Source organism: Nelusetta ayraudi, unplaced genomic scaffold, assembly GCF_046127955.1.
Source record: "Nelusetta ayraudi isolate G7.1 ecotype Tasmania unplaced genomic scaffold, CSIRO-AGI_Nayr_v1 ptg000005l, whole genome shotgun sequence".
Lineage (NCBI taxonomy): Eukaryota > Metazoa > Chordata > Actinopteri > Tetraodontiformes > Monacanthidae > Nelusetta > Nelusetta ayraudi.
The window spans coordinates 3,615,602-3,637,245 of record NW_027466055.1 but is presented as its reverse complement, the minus strand read 5'-3'; the positions used below and the strand labels follow the sequence as shown (position 1 = coordinate 3,637,245).

At 40.1% G+C, this 21,644-nt stretch overlaps 3 protein-coding genes across 3 annotated transcripts; 1 reads left to right on the top strand and 2 right to left on the bottom strand.

Annotated features, from left to right (window-relative positions):
• Positions 1-140: 140 nt before the first annotated feature.
• On the bottom strand, positions 141-4,297 carry tfb2m (transcription factor B2, mitochondrial). The gene is made up of 10 exons (XM_076050023.1): positions 4,145-4,297; positions 3,373-3,709; positions 2,947-3,130; positions 2,640-2,731; positions 2,340-2,493; positions 1,962-2,110; positions 1,649-1,738; positions 1,400-1,459; positions 1,143-1,291; positions 141-972 (listed from the first exon to the last, which is right to left on the bottom strand). Exons 2-10 carry the CDS (start codon positions 3,655-3,657, stop codon positions 783-785), a joined length of 1,353 nt encoding a protein of 450 aa, XP_075906138.1. The 5' UTR covers positions 3,658-3,709; positions 4,145-4,297; the 3' UTR covers positions 141-782.
• A 144-nt stretch (positions 4,298-4,441) lies between these two features.
• On the top strand, positions 4,442-11,986 carry LOC142904103 (saccharopine dehydrogenase-like oxidoreductase). The gene is made up of 12 exons (XM_076050024.1): positions 4,442-4,853; positions 5,880-5,992; positions 6,614-6,694; positions 7,487-7,616; positions 7,822-7,871; positions 8,117-8,247; positions 8,743-8,860; positions 9,236-9,355; positions 9,482-9,538; positions 9,731-9,842; positions 10,621-10,702; positions 11,148-11,986. Exons 1-12 carry the CDS (start codon positions 4,655-4,657, stop codon positions 11,236-11,238), a joined length of 1,284 nt encoding a protein of 427 aa, XP_075906139.1. The 5' UTR covers positions 4,442-4,654; the 3' UTR covers positions 11,239-11,986.
• An 826-nt stretch (positions 11,987-12,812) lies between these two features.
• Positions 12,813-20,968, bottom strand: gcfc2 (GC-rich sequence DNA-binding factor 2). Its single transcript, XM_076050022.1, has 18 exons — positions 20,562-20,968; positions 20,366-20,467; positions 19,973-20,125; positions 19,588-19,836; positions 19,370-19,473; positions 18,793-18,968; positions 18,524-18,707; positions 17,504-17,627; positions 17,362-17,413; positions 17,057-17,127; positions 15,065-15,264; positions 14,826-14,970; positions 14,607-14,728; positions 14,077-14,153; positions 13,821-13,887; positions 13,578-13,724; positions 13,318-13,454; positions 12,813-13,115 (listed from the first exon to the last, which is right to left on the bottom strand). Exons 1-18 carry the CDS (start codon positions 20,869-20,871, stop codon positions 12,983-12,985), a joined length of 2,553 nt encoding a protein of 850 aa, XP_075906137.1. The 5' UTR covers positions 20,872-20,968; the 3' UTR covers positions 12,813-12,982.
• Positions 20,969-21,644: the final 676 nt, after the last annotated feature.

Below are 21,644 nucleotides of genomic sequence, written 5' to 3'. Positions count from 1 at the left end.
TACTCCAGAAAAGTTGCTGATTCATATTTCTGAAATATCAACTCCTCCTTCATAGTGGTTAATAATATATGCACTGGGATTTGCAGTGGAATCATTTCTGTGTGTGTTTAGTTCAAAGTTGAAGTTGGAAATGAGAGCAGTTTCAACTGTGTCCTGTTTAATTCAAGACGATACATTTTATATATTGCAATACCTTCATACACTCAAATCAATGCGAAAAAACAAACAAAAGATGTGATGTGATAGAGAATCATCATTGGTTAGGCTTGGGAGTAAGATACACACAGAGTTTTGATCTGTGTAACTTCTCTCACAGTATTATGGATGAACAAAAATTGCTTTACTTTCAGTTCCATTCACCTATAACGCAAAAGTATAACAATAATGTCTTTTAAATGACAAGGACAATCCATGTGCCTTTTCTTTGCCATTCCATTTAAAACATGGTGCAACCAGTTATTGACTACAAAATGGGATATTTATATTATCAGCCCTCTAAAACAAGTGGGCCCCAATAAAAACCACATTAAGACACAACCACCAGGGTGGTCGTGTCTTTCATTCACTCCTGCACAAATAATCACCATGAAGTTACTCCTCACAGAGGCAAATTCAGTTAAGTAACGAAGGTTTCAATCAATACTCTGTGTTTCTGCATGTATGGCTTCAATAGAAAAAAATATACATTTGTCATCACATATTAAATTATACTTTTTTTAGTTTATCATTTTGATTTATTTAAAAAAAAAAACTGTACATTGACACTTGGTATCTATAAATACTTAAACATAACCCGCCCTCTGTGTGTTCTCCAGAATCTCCTCATAAAGCCAACTCTGAGTGAACTCTTGACTGTTGTCCATCAGCTGGAACAGTTTCAGATATTCCTCTGGATACACGTGGCCTGTCAGTATGTCCTCCTGCATGCCCATCTCCGATAACAACTTACTCCCACTGTCTGGAGACCAGAGACTGTAAAAAAAAAAAAAAAAAAGATATAAAATGTATAAGATGGTGAAAAAAAGAAGATACACACAGTTAAACTAAACATCATAATTGCCAAGTTACAATTTGTAGCTCCATTCTGTAATTAACTTGAAACTTGACAATTGCACAAACTGCAAACGTGTGTCATTGCTTACTTGAGTCTGTCGATTAGTTTGACCTTTCTTTTTGCCAGACACTGTTTGATCATCATGAGCAGAGTTGAGGCATTAGAAACCGTGAGGCCAGCAGAGAAGAGGCTGGCACGTGGACGCAGGCGGACCAGGCACAGGTTGTTGTTTGGGAGCTGAAGGAAAGAAGCATTGAACAGTACAAAATTAGAGATTTTAGACGACTAGAAGACTTCAGTAAAAATCAACTATGCATTTCAATGCAAAATGCCTGCGGTTCTTACTTTGCTCCTTGAGGTGTGACCACTGCGTCTCGAAGACATCACAAAGGACTCCAAGGGTTCCTGCACAGATGTGAAACTGGAGGTAAATGTATGTCTCCAGCATTTATGGATTCATTATGGCTCCTGGTGTGATGCAAACAACTACCGGTACCTTTTTTTAATGGCTTCTGGCTTCAATATATTATGTAATAACACTAGTATTCTGAGCCTTGCGTTGTAGATTTTTTATCTTACACTAATATTCTGTACCTTGTGTAGTAGTTCAATCTCGCAGGCCATCTGCCACAGGACACTGAATGCTCTGTAGTTCATCATTTCTCCTGGACGTGAAACCAATTTCTGAAGAGAAAAAATAAACAGTTTTTGCATTTCCTGAATTAACCTTTGTGGATATGTTGGCTGACACTGGCACTGACCAAATCAGATGTCAAATGGTTTAAAACTTTAGTGTGGTCACATCAGTGTGACCAACTCCATCCTCACAGTAGACAAGATGAACACACCACACTCCAATCAAGTCAATTATCATATATATAAGTGAAAACAAAATCGTATTATTTACCAGGTATTCCTTTTCGCTGATGAAGAGGTTGAGCTCCACTCTTCCATATCTATATATAGAAAGCCGTTCAAATAAAGCATAAACCGTCTTTAGCAGCAGGCTGCGCTCTTTATTCTGAGGAAGGAAGCCCACCACCTTTATTGGGATGTCTGGGGAGAAAAACATGCACCAATTACACATTTAACACAAAAAAACAATGTGATTGTGATAGAAATTGTGATGAAAGTGACCATTCCGTATGGAGTTTTTGCATGCAACATTTTGATCTAGTAGGTTTTTACTGTTGTCATGTAAACAAAAGATTAAATTGTGCCAAATATTTTGCATTTGATATGATAAACTTTTTTTAGTGTGCAAACAAAGGATTTTCTTGCTCACCATCAGTCCAGTTACTTTCTGATATTCCCAGGTCAGTAAACAATTTGTCAGAGAACATAACAGGGGGTTTTAGGCTTCCAGATCCAATGGGGTCGAGTTTAAAGAAGTCACAGTGAACCGCTTCCAACTGACCATCAAGACGACCTTCTAACTCCTACAACAAAAACAGAGAAATAAAGCAAATATATACAACAACACAACAATATTATGTACCCATTTGGATTAGCCTGTTTCATTAATGTTCAATAATATTCAATTAAGTAAAAATGTGAAAATTGTTCAATATAATCATTGTGTTACCTGTAGGTCAGACAGGAAGTATTTATCCCCTTCAAGAGCAACAACTCTTTGAGCTCCAGCATTTAGCAGTGTTCTTGTCAACACACCAGGACCTAAAAACAATGAAACAAAGCTTATTGGTTAACTGACTGGCAAGAAACAATACTGTGCAGAATCATGAAAACACAACATAGGAAAAAATGAAACTATTTTAATAATTGCACCCATTTTTGAAGTCCATATGATTTATTTTTTTTCAATAAAAGGGATTAAAATTAAAGTATAAAATAGTAACTGAATTTTGTTTTCGGAGTTGTCAGTTGCATACCTGGGTTACATTCCAAGATGACCGATTTGGAGTTTTCTGGTTGTAGATGCTGAGTTACCAAATTAGCTAGGTCTGGATCCACAATAAAGTGCCTCATTTTTTTACAAGCCTGTGCACGGCGTACATTCTCCTCCACTTCACCAAGGTCCAAGAAGTCAAAGCGACAAAGAGGACGACGTTGTTCCTGGGGGTGATTCAGTTTGCACAAAGAGAAAAAAAATAGCAGATTTAATACATTGACATTATTATTATAATGACCAAAATCGTAGAACATTAATATTAATTTAAAAAAAAAACAACTCTTCGCTCAAGTTAAATGGCAGTTTATTGCCATTTCTACACAGAACAGTACAGCAGACTACAAAGGATCACAACCAAAAAAGGAACTAAAACAAAAGCCCTGCACAGTCAGATGAAGCAGTCTACCTGTAAAGCCACAGCAGACAAGTTTCTGTGTGCAAGCGCTGAAGAAGGTGACATCCTCTCTGCACCGTGTTGTTGGCAGACTGAACCAAATGTGGGTCGACCATGGCCCGAGGAAAGGGAGTCCAGGCTGTAGGTTCTTCTCTGAAGGTCGGGAACCCCGTGAAAACACAGTGCATTGGAAGCCACGGGGGCCAGAGCTGCCTTGCGCAGACAAGATCTACCTCTGATAGTCCGGCAGCAAGCAAAGCGCATCAACTCCACCACTCTGCAAAAGTGGGTTGACATTGTGGACCTCAATGTGATCACACGGATAAAGAAGGGAGTTTTGTTTTGAGCCCTGAAGGGGGAAAAAGATATAAACAATTATTAGAAGTCATGACAGCAGTTAAAACAAAACTTGAGTCACTCATTCGCTAATGAGACTAAATAACAACCCAAGAAATTTTGAAATGACCGAATGAGAAAATTTTAGTCAAACTGAGCAAAATCATGACGAAAATCACTTTAAACGTGCGTTTCTAAGTGAACCAAAATTATACTCAACACACAGAAAAACATAATGTCACGGCAAATAATCGCCCACGCAAGACATTGGTGTGATAAGCAATAAACATGTTCACAACCTTTGGTGTTTGCAAAATGAGAATGCAGAAAGGTCCATGTAATCCGGGACAAAACGTGCAGTTCACTGACACAAGAACAGTTGTTAGCCGAGAAGCTAGTCGTGCGTCACTGAACTAAAATCTGTTTAATGCAATACAAACTGACTTACCTTACAACAGCGATTGTAGGAAATACAGATCCAGTTGTATTTGCGATTTACTTATGTTTATAGTTAGCTTGTTTACCAGTACACATCCATGACATTGAGCCTTCTGCATGGCGACCCCGCATTTGGTAACGGGAACGCTCGTGGTGATGCAGGCGCATGTGGATGACTTCATCCATACGTCACCGAGGTGAAAGCCAATTAGATGTCAGCATCAAATCCCGGAAACGCGTTGCACAGTCTTACAACATAATTGTCTTTTCTTTTGTTTTAAAGCTTTTACCAGACATACATACAAGAAAAAAAAGTTATGATCGTATCATGTGATGTGTTGGTACGAAATTACAGTGGCCGCTGAAAACGTTGCTATTGTTACGAATAATTAGCTCAACGCTGCTACGGAAGTAGACAAAGCGCAGAGGCGTCAAAACCGCACGAAGTCCTCCTCCTCCCTGTCAGACTGACAGACAGAGGGGTGAAGGTGCAGCGACTATCGGTGTGATTGCCGTCACTATGGCTCGTATTGAAACGACTTCCAACAGGCCCTACCACCTGGTCATCTTCGGAGCGTCTGGCTTCACGGGACAGTTTGTGGTTGAGGAAGTAGCCCGCACTGTGTCCGAAGGTCCCAACGGAACCCTGAAGTGGGCCATAGCTGGACGGAGCAAGCAGAAGCTAGAAAAAGTTCTGGAGCAGGCCGCTGGAGTCCTCAGTATGAATATGAATTGGGTTTTTTTGTTTGTTTGTTTTTACTGGAATTGCATAGCGATGTCTATTATATCTAGAAGTTATTTAATAATGTATTTTAGGTTCAAATTATTTGAACTGCTGAGTTGATTCTGTGTGTAGATTTGTGCTGATTGTCGCATTATTTGGATAATACGGTTAAAGGTAAAATGATTGCCAAATCCAGTCTAGTACTTATCTATTTTAGATCAGCCCACCGATAGTCATAGATGTAGTATTAACGCGAACCTCGAAGTAATGGCATTGCTTCTAAATATCATGCATGAACAATAATTTACCATCAGCGGACTATTGAACTAAAAACTTACCTCACAGCTCTCTGATAATAGCAAGATGGCAGATGTTTAAGGTGGTAAAACCAGCTAACTAATCATCATTAGTTTGCGTCATATTTGAAAAGGTTGGTTGTATAATTTCATTATGAAATAATCACATCAGATCACAATGCATATTTTTATCAATCAAACCGTTCCTTAAACAATAATTTGATCATAATTTTTCCTGTTTCAGCTCTCCGTCATCGTTCATCATGATTGTAGAAAAATTATTTGCAAATGCGTCTCTCAATCTGCGTGTACATGTATCTGTGCAAGACCCCAGTCATGCAAAATGATGTCTCTAACAATAGAACAGTTAGATCTATTTATGAGTGATGTGAGTTTCCAGAGGATTACGTTCAGTTGTCTCTCCACCCTCTTTGGCTTTATCCTCTGAGAAACAGCTGATGGAACATATAACCTTGTGCTGGCTCCATGGATCACAGCACTCCCAGCTGTCTGCTTCCATGCACTGAACAGTCACACGTGCAGTTTGATTGTTTCCATAAACTGACACATTTGGAAATGCCATACTTCAAGATAAAGGACAATTTAAACCTTTTGATAGTTTGGGGATTATTCATTCAAATCTAGATATGCACATTTTTTCACATCTGACAAGTGTGTAACTGACAAGGGTATTTTAATAGACTTGTGTTTTTATGTGCATGCAGGTAGGCCTGAGCTGAGGTCGGAGGTGGACATCATTGTGGCAGATGTAGGAGAACCCGACTCCTTGGCAGCCATGTGCAAACAGGCTGTGATTGTTCTCAACTGTGTTGGGCCTGTAAGTCGACAACTCCACAGAAATGTGGGGCCAAACTCCCTCTCTGTGTCTCTGGCTTCCTCCCTCGAACACACACTCTCATACACACAGAGCTGCCTTCATTTAAACAAAGAGGACCACTGACTTTCGGCTCACAATAAGTCAAATTGTATTTAGGTCAGAGCTGACAGTAGACTTTCACCACAGCTTTGTGTAATGCGCATCATTCAGGTTCCTATTTCAAACCAAATTGCCCCTCTGCCATTGAAAAGCAGCAGCAATTTAGCTGGTAGGTTAAAAACTGAGGCACACGGTTGAATTAAAAATGATTTGGATCCATTTGACGCATCAGCACAGTGCACTGTTGTTGCCTGGCCAAGAAAGACCACACTGTATTTTTAACAAAGAATGAAAAGAAGTTTTAGTTGGACACAAGTGACTATAGCACACAAACAAAGAAAACCAAACAACAACCACAAACAGAAACTGTCTGACATATGCAGATGGTGATTAAATGAGCACCACAACTGGAAGTTCAGCAAACATCACAAACCTTTAGTTTCTCTTCAAACTGACAAAAAATTCCTCAACTGGAGCGGGAAAAAAATATTAAAAATGCATCTGTGTTTCTGTGTATTCTAGTACAGATTCTTTGGTGAGCCCGTAATCAAAGCCTGTGTGGAGAATGGAGCTCATCATATTGACATCAGTGGAGAGCCTCAGGTAGGAAAACCAACAGGCATCAACCTCTTAAGTCATGAAAATAACCCTGAACTGATTTGTCTGCAGACCTGTCTTTGACATATCACTTGACTTAATAGAATTAAGTGTTCTCTCCAATGGGGAAATTGAACTAAGTCAAAACTCATGTTTTTGGGTGTTGAGGTGGCGAAAACACATTACGAGCCAGGCGTGGATGCCGTTCCATGATAAAGAATGTCCGGAAAACGCTTTAACTTTTGATTTAATTAATGGTAATTTAAGTTCAGTGACCAATTATCAAATAGACAGAAAATAAATTGAGGATCGTTCATGTGGAAATTAGAGTAAGAATATGAGAATGAAATTGAAACAACTTTTAGAATTTGTTTAAATTTGCAACATCAGTTTTGAAAAGTTTTTCTAAATATGCAATTAATGCATGCATTTCAAATCAGTAGAAGAGAGCCTCCCTTGTGACATTGAACACTACTGTCATTCTCTGCTCGGCATTCATCGCTAATCCCTTTATCTCACCTCTTAGACATCCAAACATTCAGCTTTGTTGTGTTTGTGCTGAGATTAAATGGAAGGCATGCTGACTTTAGCTGGTTAAAATTATCTGTCTCTTGGCTCTCTGACATTTTTCCGTCATCACCAGATGTCACTTTGTTAAGTATAGAAAAACACACTGAAACACAGACGTGCCCACACAACATGTTGCTTAAGAGGACTTTCTGAAAGATAAACAAGGTGCATTCATTGTGACAGCAGTTGTGTGTGACATGTTTGATGTTTCCAACTGTGTATGTTTAGTTTTTGGAGGGCATGCAGTTGAACTACAGCAACCAGGCAGCCGAGAAAGGCGTGTACATCATCGGGAGCTGCGGGTTCGACTCCATACCTGCAGACATGGGGGTCCTCTACACCAGAGACCAGTTTAAGGGTACACACAACAACCTCACAGCAAACTGTGCCATTAGTGCTCTTTTCTCCTGGAGTTTTATGCGGCACTTCTCCTTATTGCACTCAACGGTCTCATACTGTGTGTGTGTGTGTGTGTGTGTGTGTGTGTGTGTGTGTGTGTGTGTGTGTGTGTGTGTGTGTGTGTGTGTGTGTGTGTGTGTGTGTGTGTGTGTGTGTGTGTGTAGGCACTCTGACTGCTGTAGAGAGCTTCCTTACCGTCAAAGCAGGATCTGAGGTAAATAACTGTGTGACCCAACGGTCCACACAACAGGCTAATCCCTGATTGCTGCCCTGTCACCTGATTGTCACTCTTTCTTGTTTATTGGCTGTATACGTAATTGAATGTAATTCCTCTGTGTGTGTGTGTGTGTGTGTGTGTGTGTGTGTGTGTGTGTGTGTGTGTGTGTGTGTGTGTGTGTGTGTGTGTGTGTGTGTGTGTGTGTGTGTGTGTGCTTCCTCCTGCGTTTCTCTCATTGCCAGGGTGGCTGCATCCATGACGGCACATGGCAGTCTGCCGTCCACGGATTTGCCGACAGTCATACCCTCCTGCGTATCAGAAGGCAGTTCAACCACAAACCTCTCCCCAGCGTTGGCTCCAGGCTTAAACGCCGGTAAGTACAGGAATTCTGTTATTGGGTCTTTCACAACAAATGACATATTTTTCATCCCGTTCATGGTGCACACGGGGGTAATTTCTTCTCTCACAGTAAATGAGGGAGCACCACAGCTTTGTGTAGCACATCTATTGTTAAAATATGTGGCATCTTAAAATATAATAAATAAAGCAAATATTATTTTTAAAAAAATGATAAAATAAAATGAATATAAATTTTGGTCAACTCAGTGAAAAGTTGCTTTGTTTATAGTAGATTAAAGATCTGATCATGTAACATGCAGATGATTTTACAGAATAACCGACTAACCTCTCCAAGTTTTAATGCCACAAGCGTTCGCTATATCAGTTTGTCTCACATGAACACTGCAGACTCATGAAAAATCAGTTTTCTCTGAATCTGTTACCTGTGTGTGTGTGTGTGTGTGTGTGTGTGTGTGTGTGTGTGTGTGTGTGTGTGTGTGTGTGTGTGTGTGTGTGTGTGTGTGTGTAGGAGTGCCTTGTTCTTCAGTGATGAGATCCAGCAGTACACAGTGCCCTTCATGGGTTCTGACCCCTCTGTCGTGAAAAGAACTCAGCGCTACCTGGTTGAGGAGCACCAGGCCACACCGGTCAGTTTTTCCCCATTATTGTTTTTTTACGTCCCAATGAGTAACAATTACAACGATCCGTTGGTATAAAATAGGGGGGAAAAACACATACTTTTGTTTGGTCATATGAAGTCTGAAAAACACCGAACTGTTATGCTTTAGTTGGTCAATATTAAGAATGACAACTGGTATTGGAAAAATAGAAGATCAAGTGGAACAACAGAATTAATACTAGATTAATACTACACTGGAATTTGTTGAAATTTGATATAAGAAAAATGTTTACAGGGGCTTGTTAACAGCACCTGCTGTTGTGTAGTGAAGGTCAATCAACCTACCAGTCAATTTATTATTTGACAAGTAAAGTAAATGAACAGTTATTGTTGTGAACCTCAGGTTCAGTATGGAGCCTATGCAGGGATTGGGAGCCTCGGCAACGTCCTGAAAGTCATGTTTGCTGGCATGCTCTTCTGGTTCTTTGTCAAGTTCAGTTTCGGACGTACGCTGCTCATAAAGGTACAACAAAAAAAAACAACAATATGACAATACAGAGTCTTATGTCACAGTTATTGGTCAATATACATAAACAAATCTTGTCCTAAGAAGTGTTGTGGTGCTCACGTTCTTCCCGCGTTTTCCCAGTATCCCGAGCTCTTTTCCTTCGGACTCTTCTCCAAAGCAGGACCAACCAAGAAACAGGTGAGGTGCATTCACTCAACTTTGTCTTGACTATGAAAAAAAGATCACCGTCGATTAGCTAATCTATCGTGTGTGTGTGTGTGTGTGTGTGTGTGTGTGTGTGTGTGTGTGTGTGTGTGTGTGTGTGTGTGTGTGTGTGTGTGTGTGTGTGTGTGTGTGTGTGTGTGTGTGTGTGTGTGTGTGTTACGTTAGATGGACGAGTCATCCTTCCAGTTTGCCTTCTATGGAGAGGGTTACACAGAGGAGCAGGACCCCACAAAGGGAAAACCAAATGGCAAAATCCGCATCCTGGTTCAGGGTCCAGGTAACAGCAAGTCAAAGTTCTCTGTGTGTAATACTAGGATTTGATCCGAACACACGTTACATCTTCTCATCCTCTCCCTTAGTACTGGTCACGGTGCTTTTCTTTAGTTTTTCTTTTAAAGTCACAAGGTGCAAAAATTCTGTTCCTATGTCTCGTTTAAAAATAACAGAATCTAAAAAATCTATGAAAACATCTTTGCACTTTACATTTATTTTCTGTCCTGAGCCACATGCAACACAATTTAATTGGGTTTATGCTTTGCACATGACAGATAGATATGATAATTTGTTTAAGTCCAAGTCTACATAATACAATAAAGATGCAAGATATTTTTTTCTAAATTTCATATTAAGGGTCCCGTTACGCAACCCTTCAAATGCATGAGCACGTGTATGTATATTTCAACATTCATTTTTCTGATTGAAAATTGCATAAAGAGCTGGTCCAATTGCAAGAAGACATCCAAATGATGCTATCATGTTTCTCCAGTCGCCCAAAACGTGGGTCTGCTTGAGATTTCTTTATTTTCACATTGATATAACAGCTTTTATGTGAAAGAAAGCTGTCTTACTATTTGATGCTATTAAACCTTACAAACTGTACCTTTTAGAATTGTATTTTTATTTCTTGACTGCTGCTAGAATTAGGAGAAGATCTCTGGCACAAGATGTCGGCACTTTTGTCAGGGAAAACCTTTTTTCTTGACTATGTGTCTCGTTGCAGAATGAATGAACCCACCGTGCCTGTTTAACCTGTTCACCATTTACATCTTATGCAGAGGCTGGATATGTGGCCACACCCATCGCCATGGTGCAGGCTGCTCTAACTGTCCTCAACGAACCAGCTGCCCTGCCCAAGACGTGAGTAATCGCTCCAAAGATTTCATTAGAACAAACTGTCCTTGTTGCGTAACCCAACAAGGACATTCGTTTCAACTGTGATCCAACACTCTGTTGCAAAAGATATTCTGCAAAGGGACGATGAAGATAAAAAATATATATACTTATTTTAGGTAGATGTAAACCACCCACAACACAATCGTCTAGTCATCTTTTATGGATGTTGTATTACTCATTTCAGCCATAGGATGTCAGTATAAGTTTATGCACTATGCGTCTTTAGCACAAGATAAATACAGGTTAAAAAAAGAAGAAGTTTATTTTAATTAAGACAACAGTGAGATTATTTATTGCCGAGAAGGCATAGAGACTTTGCCTTACTTCTCTCTGGGATTATTTCCTAATTTTCATGAGTATGTGGCTTAGCTTGATTTATTTTGACCATCTACTGGTATTTCCCTTCCAGAGGAGGCGTGTACACCCCTGGAGCTGCTTTTGCGAAAACAACACTGATCAACCGCCTCAACAAACACGGCATCCAGTTCTCCGTTGTCTGAATACTCTCCTGAAACCATCACACCGTACTCCTTTTTTCAGCAATCATTCATGTTAATAACAACTGATCCTAATAACAACTGATCCTAATAACTTTAGAGGAGAGCAGAAGTCTTGGCTGAACATGTTTACCATATACCCCTTTATTTAGTTGAAAATAGCATTTAGTGAGCTGTCTCTGTATCTGCAACAGAGAGAAAATAGATGTGGTGGTTCTGAACTGATAGGATTCTAGTTAAGACTGAAAAATTTAAGACTGTCTTGGTTCAGCCTGTTGACCGATTATTAAAAAAAAAACAAAGTATTGGACCAAAACAAACTGTCAACTTCTGTGAGTTAGTAAAGTGACTGACAGTGTTAAACTGATAAAGATGGTTACTCGCTTCATGATCTCCACGTGTGCTGCTTTTTTTACTGGTGTGATGTTTCCAAGCAAGAATAGAAATCTTCTGTGTGTGTGTGTGTAAGCGTGCTCATCTACGCTTCTGTCCTTTGCCTGACTCTGCCTGGTAGCTTCAACACCTTCTGGCTTTATTTGCTGTAGGTTTTGTTTGTCTAGTTTTCCTGAATCTGAATCGTGTTTTAAGAAAACACATTAAATCAAGTGTTCAAAAAGTGTCATGAACTGCTTCATGAAACCTATCTAGGCCTGACAGCTGTTTGAATCAAATGTATGAGAACTTTTCTTTGATGGTGTTTTTCTTTGCAGTGTACTACAATAAAATTAAACAAGTCCGGTTGCTGCCCTAACTTATCACTTCTGTTTTGTTTTGATGTGCATTGGTTGACCTCTGACAGGATTTCTATTAGCTCAGGTGATTTTTGTGTCACTCAATGCAAAGTTCTACTTCTAATAACTAGTAGATACTTCTTGGAGTGTGCTATATTCCTTATAGCACACTCCAAGAGGTTTTTCATATCTTTGGAATTTCAACATTTTTGAATAGTTTGTGAATTAGCCCTTACCTCATTTTGCATGTAGTGTTGGGAAATTGTCCTATTTGCAAAAACAAAGTAAATATCACTGTATTTGGGTATTCTAATGGCAAACATTTTACTGGTGACACCATAATATTGTACATTTCATGAGTGATTAATTACATTTTTGTCTTTTGGAGGCCTGAAACAGCTAATTTATGTAACCATCCAAAACACACCTCGAGAAAAACTCAACTGTTATTGACTGACAGGTTGTCACAGGTGAGCTGTCACTGTATGATTTGTTTAGTACATTCACACAAACTGGTGATGTTGTCTCTTCAGTTCATGAGGAGGCTAACGTGCAAAGGGAAAACAACAACTGCCCAGGTGTCCACAGCACTCGTTTGCATCTGTCAAAGAGCTGACAGGGAAGTAATTATATTGTCCAGGTGACTATCTAAACAGAATTTGTTTTGAATAACACACTTAAGTTTGGGTCATTCAGGTCATTTTTTTTTTTTTAGTTGTTTTTTGTTTTGTTTTCAACTTTCCAAACTTGACACTTGGTCTTGCTTTACAATAACCACAAGAAATAGACAGAGAGAACTATTTTCTCCGACGCAATTTCTAACTTAAAAGTCAGAATCTTCACATCTTAACAAAATCCAAGTATTTATTTGTAAAAAATACATACATTCTGAACCAAATATCACTATACAAGGACAGCAAAATGACCCAGTACAAAGGAAATGGCTTCAATAATGAAAAGAGGCAGAGAGGACTGTATTTGCTGGTGGATCCATCTTAATTTCCGTCTTACTGCGTTCATACTGCTTCCTGATTGAGCAGCTGTTGAGAGTAGACGACTTCCTCAAGGTGGTATTTTCCCGCCACAGCCATGATCAAATCATTGCAGCGGATCTTGCTCAAAATCTGCAGCACCTCGACCACAGAAGACCTGAGCAGCAGTTACAAGTACAGGTGTCTGGCTCAGACAAATATATATGTACGGCAGTTAAAACAGCTGGTATTAGACAATCATTTAGTTATTAATAGGAGAATAAGGCAAAGCAGTTATTTTTGTACACGCTCATTTGATGAATAAGGAACTAAAGATCGAGTTTGTAGAGCTTTTAAAGATTTGAAGCCATTTTCATTACCTGGTATTTGGGTCTTCAGGAGATTGGTCTTTGCAAATGGTATGAATTTTCTGAACCAGAAGATTCCTGAAATTGTTGAACTGAGGCAAACAACTGGTCTGTCCACTCAACCAAGACAACGGCAAACCATCTGCTATCTAGACACAACACACAACAAAATAATTATGCAGGATTTTTTTTTAAACCATTGAAATGGTATTGCAGTTAATTACACAGGCAATAAAGTGAATGCATTCAGCTATAAAGATGAATATAAAAACCTTTCTGGATGCACGGACGGCACCATTGTGCTGTGTCTCACTGCCGAGGGTAATCATCAGGTACCGGTTCAGCAGTTTGTCCAACATCAGTTCCTTCAACAGCGACTCCGGCAGCAGCAAATCCCATTTTCCCATGTTACCAAAAAGCTGACATAAACAAGAAATGATCCTGGATAAGCAAAGGCAGCTTCACAAACAATGGTATGTTTTTTTTTAGGAAAAGAGTAAGAAAGGGAAATGTACTTTTATAGCTGTCCAGAACTGTTGATTCCTAAATTGACACTGGGGAGACGACGGGTCACTCAGGAACCTGAAATGTTGATGTTTTAGTGAAACTGAATTCATTTTACTTAAATGATGGTAATAAATAATGGTTAAAAAAACACACATGATCATGTTAATCCATTACGTTACTATGGATGTGTGGAGGAACAAATGAAATCACTTTGAAATATTACACAGCGGGCCTTAAAAGTGAAAGAAGAAAAAAAAAACTGACTTTGAGGGATACAGGGGGATGAAGACGTCCTCGTCCACGCAGCTCCTCAGTCTGCCAAGCACAGACTCCAGGAACGCCTGGGTGGGACATTACAGCAGAGTCACAACAGGAGGAAATGTTTAGACAGTAGCATCACTACAGTTATAGTTTTAGTGTTTAAAGATGCAACACTGGCCGTTTATATCAGTGTTTGTCAACTAGTGTACTGTCAGGTGTGGCCTGGAAAATTGTCCAATTTCACTTAATCGGTCTAAAAAAAATGATCACATTCCATCGTGGAGTGACTGTGCCACAAAAGGAATGTGAGCCTATTTTCCTTCCAGGAAATCAGCCTTGTGTGCATCTAAACAGGTCCAGGTTGCACATTGAGTATAAACAAATGGAAAGACTATATGGTCATTATTAGGCTAAAAAGTGTCATTTTGTAGTATTTTTGGTTGGAGGTGCCGTTTTTTGTTTTTTTTTTAATGTAAAAAAATGTGCTGTGGCTCAAAAAAAACAACAACACTGGTCTATATTATTGTGTGCACCTTGACTGGTTTACTGTGCTCTCCTTCAAAGATGGAATAGTCCTCCTTCAGTTTGTGACAGATGTTTGATAGACAGACAGACTGATGGCTCGACTCAGGATCCCAGACCAGCTGTACGTACGCTAGAAGTGAAAAAAAAAAAAAAAAGTCAAGAGTGTGTGCTGCTTTCATTTCACTATGTCAGAGCTTTGTGGTTGGACTCTGCCCGACTATAATTACCTGTCATTTTGGGAAGAACACTCTTTTCTATAATTGTAGACAGCATCTGTCTGTCTGTGTGCTCAAGTTCCTCGTGGCCATGGCCGTGACAAAAAGTCTCTACCGCCGTGAACCATGGGAGACCTTCGAGGTCGCCAGTAGTGTCCTAAAAACACACAAACATTCACTCATACTAGAAACACAGCATCACACAGGAAGTGATGTCGTCCGTGTGTAGACACCACGTGGATCCTGCCTACCCTGAGTGGGTTCCACGCCAGCAGCTGATGTCTAATGATCGGGTTCAACAACTTGGGCAAGCAGAGTGAGATGTAGGCGCTGTGGTACGAGTCAGAGTAAAATCCTCTCCACTCTTCGAAGCGCGACAGAATCTTCTTAACGTCACAGAACTCGTCCTGGACGTCAGAAAATAATTCCTGAGACCTCAGCAAGATTTCATCTGCGGCGGTCGGCAGTGAGAAAAGAAAAGAAGGTCAAGAGAAAGATTGCATTAATATTATATGTTGTCAGATTTTAGGAAACACTTTAAATGATTTACAAGCACATCTACTATATGTTTATTGATTGTATATTCAAACTTTATAAATGATGGAGGAGCCCTACCCTATCATTTGTGGGTGGGTCAGCAAATCTGACTGACCCTGCTGCTACAAAAGTTAAAGCAACCAAAAGGCAGATATGGAGAACAGGTGGTCATGGAGAATTTCAACACACAGCTAACCAGTCTTTATTCAAATGAAGGTATTTGCATGTTGAGCATTATTTTCCCAATAAGGACGGTGAAACAAGTGTGTGAAGTGCATTTAGTGGCAGGACGACAAGGGATTTGAAGCTCAGCACTACTTGCAAGATCTAATAGCACAATGTACCGAATTCAAGAAAATAAAACTGAGCTCAATGCCTCGTCGGGGGATTGCTCCATATTCATGCCGGTGGGAAGGAATGTTGGAGTACCGATCTCCTCTGTCTTTCTGCTGATAAACTTTGCTGTGGGCATCCCACTCAATCTCTGGGTGGTTTGGCTCATTTGTAAAGGAACAACGAAGATGCTGTCATCAGAGCTCTATAACCTGAGCCTGGCGGTTTCTGAGCTGACGTACTGTTTGGTCCTGCCGATTCAGCTGCTTTGTACCTTCGCATCTGAAGAAGACATGCAACGACACGCTGGGTGGATATTTCAGCCACATCGGACCTTCTTTTCCGTCCTGTTCAAACTGCTGATCGGTATGGTGTGGATGGCTCGACCCATATTCCAGTGCTCCATCTGCGTGGAACGTTACACTGCGGTGGTGCACCCTCATCTCTACCTGAGGTAAACTGTTCACACTGATTTTTGGATCTTTGAGGTCAGAAGTGATACTGTGCGTCACTGTTCTGTGTCCAATTTCCAGGTTGAAGCCCCTGAAATACAAGGTGATGCAGTGTGTTCTATGCTGGTGTATCTACGCTGGCACAGCAATTCTCAAGATTTTTACACCAGAGTCCAAACTTGATCTGGTCCTCATTGTGCCCATGTTTTGCATCTTTTTGTACTGCTACTTCTCAGTACTGATCTCTCTGCGGCGGCCCCGTCCAGGAGACGGGGAGCAAGGGCAAAAGACGAGTGGGGACAAACTGAAGATAAAAGCCATCAAAATCATTTTGGTAAACTTGGTGTGTTTTGCGGTCAATTACCTACCAAATTTTTTCATGTACTACCTCGCTGCAAAAACCAACATTGCACCAATAATTTTTCAAGTTTTTGGAAATTTTGGGGTTGCGTGTGGACTGGTTCAACCCTTACATTACTTGCACAGGTCTGGGAAACTGTCCTGTTTCAATAAAGCCCTGCCCACAAAAAAAGACATCAATCAATAAATAAAATACTAGACTCTCTTAACCAACTCCTTTTCTTATACATTATTTCTTACTCAATGTGAAACTGTCTTTAGAGGCATCCTCAGACAGTCGTATGGTAGTTTGTAGAGACATTAAAGGAACAGTATGTAAAATTCTACCATCTAGTGGTCAGATTTTAGACTGCAAAGCTCATTCACTCCCTATGCCAAGCTGGCCAGTGCACTACAGTGGCCTGCACACACACACCTGGATACCTCGTCCACCTTCTTCTTTGTTGGTTTAACTGAGGATGCGAGCGTTCACCCTAAATACAGAATGTGCCGTCAGGCAGGCCGGATTGTCCACACCGGCTCCAGCTGAAATTGACTGACTGAAGAGATTTCTATTCTCACCTTTCTTCTTCTGAAGCAGCTCCTCCTCCTCTGCTGGAAGCTCTGTGTCTCCAGGTCCATCAAAATCTGGCCTACACGAAAATGTCCGACAAATTCAGCAAAATATAAAACATTTGTAAAGCCCATATTGCATAGATAAAAATCTATTAATTTTGAAAGCATTTGTAATATACAATTTCAGCATAGTTTTACTGGATTTTTAAAAAAAAATAATAAGTCTGTTCATAATTAGTTAATAAATTAAAGAGTAAATCTCTACAAACAACTGCAGTAGTATTTCATTTCTTGACTGGGATTACACTCACCTTTGTGCTTCTGTTTCACTAGTGCAGATTGTGTCCTGTGCATCTGAGCTATCTACAAAAATAACAATAACAATAGTTAGGAAACCAATGGAATAACTTTCACTGATCGAATTACAAAGACACACATAAAGACAGTTCTTACAACTGAGCTGCTGCAGACGGTCGGCCGTCTCCTTGATCCTCTGTCGTCTCTGAACCAACAGTGCCTCCATGTGTTCAGACAGCAGAGAATGCAGCTCCAGTTCCAGTGAGTTGATCTCAACAACCTGTCATGACAAGGCAACTTCAGCCAACAAATAATCAGTAGTTCTCTGCCAGAAAGGGATACGTTTCATTAAAGCTGCAACAAAAACAGGGCCAGGGGCTCTTTCAAAACTACTGCAGTGCCGTAGCAAGCATAGCTTTTGGTCGGTGGGTGTACAACCGCAGTGATAATGCAGTGCCTGCAGTAAGATTTCAAACACAACTGTACAACTAAGCAATATGCTAATGTTTGGATGTGCTCTATAGCAGAGAGGTGTACAACCGCAGCCAAAGTGCAGTTTGCGTAGTAAAATACAACTGTAGGTGCCATTTTGTATTTATTTATTTTATTTATCTATTTATTTAGTTTCCCTTGGCAGTTTTTGGTATCACATAAAAGGTTCGAACACCTGTGCAAATTGGATGGCAGACAAAGGCCAGGTTGGATTTTGTTGAAGCAGTGAATATTGGAATTGGAGACGCCAGGCAAATGGTTTTCAATTTGTTATGTTTTTGAGTCCATTTTTTGAATTGGTTTAAATCATTCTATCTTATCTATATAAATTTCTGCCATTTGGGCCATTTTTGGAATCACTGGACATGCAAATAATAAGACCTTTTTTCTATTGACGTCTTGATTCCTAAGTTTGTTTTTTTACATTTTCTACAGATGGACATATTGAAACCAATGCCTTAAAAGAAGGCATAACAACAACTGTATGACAACAACCGCAGCTGAGTGCATATATAAACACAACTGCAACGAAAGTTATCCAAAGTACAACTTTGCAACATTTTTCATTTAAATGTAACAATTGGTAATGTAGGGGCTGGATTAGAAAATCTTGTATTATAATGGCCAAACCAACCCCTTGACACAGATCATACATGAAAATGTGTAGGAGACAAACTTCCTGACCTTTTCGCGTAGACACTCCACCAGGTTGTGTCCGTAGAAGGTCATGTCCCTGTAAAACTTCAGCTTTTTCTCTGGAGAAGATTCCTCAAAACTCTCCACCATTGCTTTGGCACTTTCAACATCACCCTCCATTCTTCTCATCACTGCCTGTCGAGCCCTGAACACCTCTTTCAACGAGTCTAGTCTTCAAAGAAAATAGTTCATTCAAAACGTTAGCCGCACTAAACTCACAAACAGGAAATATAAGTAAAAAATAAAGACAATCTTACTTTCCGGTGATCCTTTTCTTGACCAATGAAACACTGACTGAAGGGATGGTCTTTGGGACTCTGACCCCTGCTGATCTTTTCTTTTGCATATGTCTGTCTTGCCTGTTCCTGCTGCTGCTGCTCCTGCTGCTCCTGCTGCTCCTGCTGCTGTGGCTAGATTCACTGCCAGATGGGCTCTGAGGTGAAGAGAAAAGAGAAAAAGGGGTTAAGCCATTTCAAAGTTGAATGGCAGAAGGCAGAATTCAAAGTGGACCAAAGCACAAGTCAAAGAGAGGCTATTCTACCAGTTGATGTGAGGCCTGTCTGAAGCCCTATAGGGCAAAAGTTTTATTTAATTATTCTTTTCCATCACTGATGAATTAGAGTTTCCCATTTCCTGTCACACCAAGGCAATAGTACATTTCACATGGAGGTGATACCGCACACATCATAAACAAATCAGAATTGTCTTGCCTACCTCACCACAACTGATCATATGAGTGTTTTTAATGGTACTCTATATCACAGAGGTGATATTTAAAATAATAATAAAATAAAGTAAATCACACAAAGAGCGAGGTGTCTGCCAGTCTCCTACCCGATCGCCCGGACGTCTCTTGAATCCCTTTCCTATTTGTGTCTCCTCCCAAAGTTTCTGCTCCTCGCCTTCACTCCCTGAAAGACTGCCATCATCACTTCCTCCTAGATTACACAAAAACATTCAAAATAAAACACACTGCAAACAAAGTAAATCATATTTCCATTATTATTTGCTGAAAAATCATTAATATGCCAAATATTTTCTGACTCTACTACCAAGTTTCTCTGCAATTCTCTCCTTGATGGTCTTATGTCGTGGAGCAAACTCAATTCGTCTCTCATGATCATCTGGCTCATTATCATCATCATCATCAATTTTATCTTCATCATCCTCCTTGCTGTAGTGATCTGGGGTGCTGCCAGCAGAGCTTTGGCCATCTTTGCTGAAGGGAATGAACTCTTTCTGAGCTCGAATCGCACTCCGCTTCCTCCTGGCTGCCTGGATCGCTTCAGCATTGGGGATGACTATAATATGGACAAAATGACAGAGACAAAAACACACCTATGAATAAAATATAAACAGGAAACACTCATGGGTCATGATTAACTCTAGCTCCAAGAGTTAATCAAACATAAAAAGCCATACATCACAAAATAATACCTATGTCAGTAGCCGAGTAGCTGGAGTCTGATGCAGAACTAGGAGCTGGAGACATGACATCGCCTTGAAAGCTTTCATCATCATTTTCGTCATCACTGCTGCTGTCAACATCATGGTGGTGCTGGGCAGGTGGCGAAGCCGTAATGTCATGACCTTCATTTAGAGACAGTGATAATGGGATACTTTCACTTAAAGAAAATGTTAAAAAAAAAAAAAAAAAAAAAAAAGTGAGACCTGTTCCAACTTAGTAAACCATTACATGATTGCATTACAATGATCAAAAAGCTAATTGAGTCCTAAGTGAGTTGACTACAGATTCCAAGATCAAGATGAGACTGAATCAACAAGTTTCTAAAAGTGGTCAAACAAACCTGACAGCACTCAATGACCTACCTTTGCTGTTGGTGGTCTTGGCAGGTAAAGTCTCCTTTTTCCGAACTTGAAAGAGCACAGATTTCTCACAGGACTTTTTCACTTTAAACGTTGGTTCCTCAGCTGACATAGTGACAGAAAGCACAATTATTATTTTTTTTCTACCGCCCATTCAAACGTAAGTCAATCGTTTGACCCTTGACAAAATAAACATTACCGTCTTTGTCGTCAGAAAAGCTGAGAATCGAATTTGTCTTCTCGTTGACTTTATTTTTTTCTTCTATTTCTTTGGTCACTTCCAACGTCTCGCCGTCTTCCTCGTCACTGCTCTGCGGCTTTGGAGGCGACGATTCCCGCTTGGAGCTGCAGGTGATGCCGCGGTTCTGGGCCAGACGCAGCGGCTTGTTCACGACAGGCAGACCTTTCTCAGGTTCTCCTGCGGCATTATTGTCCTTCTGCTCTTCCTCCTCATCACTGGAGTTCTCCTTTCTCTGCCGAAAGTTCCTCCGAGTTTTTTTGTTGAACATTTTTCTGAAGTTATAAGCATTAAAAAACGAACATTCTGTCCGCTAGCCTACAGATACACAGCAATTTACGTCATGTCAGAAATCGCTTGACTATGTCGCAAAGTTGAACTGTCGTTAAACCAATGTTAGGGGTTGAACGAGCTCTTTAGCGCCTCTAGTGGTAGAGACCACTGGTCCGTGCCAGACCGCTGAATTGGCTACAACTGCTTCTGAACGGGTGCGTGAGCGAGGGTGTTGTTGTTGTTGCATTTGAAGTATTTTTACGTGCCCTCGACACTGAAACGTCAAACCAACTGATCAATTAATCAGTGTTTGAGTTTAATTTTTTCAAAATTGTATTATCCCTGTCATTCCTTGCTTATTTTTGTAGAATAAATAACAGGAATAAGCAATGAGATAATTGTTGATGTGATATTGTTATGAAGTCGAATTGTACAAACTCTCCGTGCAGTAATAGTGTGTCAAAGTATGTCCATTTAAATTGTTATGTAGTTGTGTATGTTTCAATATACTTTAAGTGTGTTTTATCCAACAATGTGGCCTCTCCTGTATAACTGTATAAAATTCTCTCTCTCTCTCTCTCTCTCTCTCTCTCTCTCTCTCTCTCTCTCTCTCTCTCTCTCTCTCTCTCTCTCTCTCTGGAGGTGGTTTGTCTTTAATTGCGCAAAACGCATCCAAACGCCTTGTGATTTAGCGCTTTATCAGGAAATTGTGGTTGATTTCTGGGGGAAAAAAAACTGCGTTTTTTTTTTCTTAAATCGTGTATTTTATAT

Excerpts from the sequence above, each read along its gene's own strand:
- LOC142904103 (XM_076050024.1), top strand. The coding sequence starts at position 4,655 with ATGGCTCGTATTGAAACGACTTCCAACAGGCCCTACCACCTGGTCATC. Across the intron at positions 5,993-6,613 it reads TTCTCAACTGTGTTGGGCCT|TACAGATTCTTTGGTGAGCC; the intron begins GTAAGTCGACAA and ends TGTGTATTCTAG. Across the intron at positions 7,617-7,821 it reads CACCAGAGACCAGTTTAAGG|GCACTCTGACTGCTGTAGAG; the intron begins GTACACACAACA and ends GTGTGTGTGTAG.
- tfb2m (XM_076050023.1), bottom strand. The coding sequence starts at position 3,657 with ATGTCAACCCACTTTTGCAGAGTGGTGGAGTTGATGCGCTTTGCTTGC. Across the intron at positions 2,111-2,339 it reads AGAAAGTAACTGGACTGATG|ACATCCCAATAAAGGTGGTG; the intron begins GTGAGCAAGAAA and ends TTTTCTCCCCAG. Across the intron at positions 1,292-1,399 it reads GTCACACCTCAAGGAGCAAA|CTCCCAAACAACAACCTGTG; the intron begins GTAAGAACCGCA and ends TCTTTCCTTCAG.
- gcfc2 (XM_076050022.1), bottom strand. The coding sequence starts at position 20,871 with ATGTTCAACAAAAAAACTCGGAGGAACTTTCGGCAGAGAAAGGAGAAC. Across the intron at positions 20,126-20,365 it reads CAAGACCACCAACAGCAAAG|GTCATGACATTACGGCTTCG; the intron begins GTAGGTCATTGA and ends CTCTAAATGAAG. Across the intron at positions 19,474-19,587 it reads GAGAATTGCAGAGAAACTTG|GAGGAAGTGATGATGGCAGT; the intron begins GTAGTAGAGTCA and ends TGTGTAATCTAG.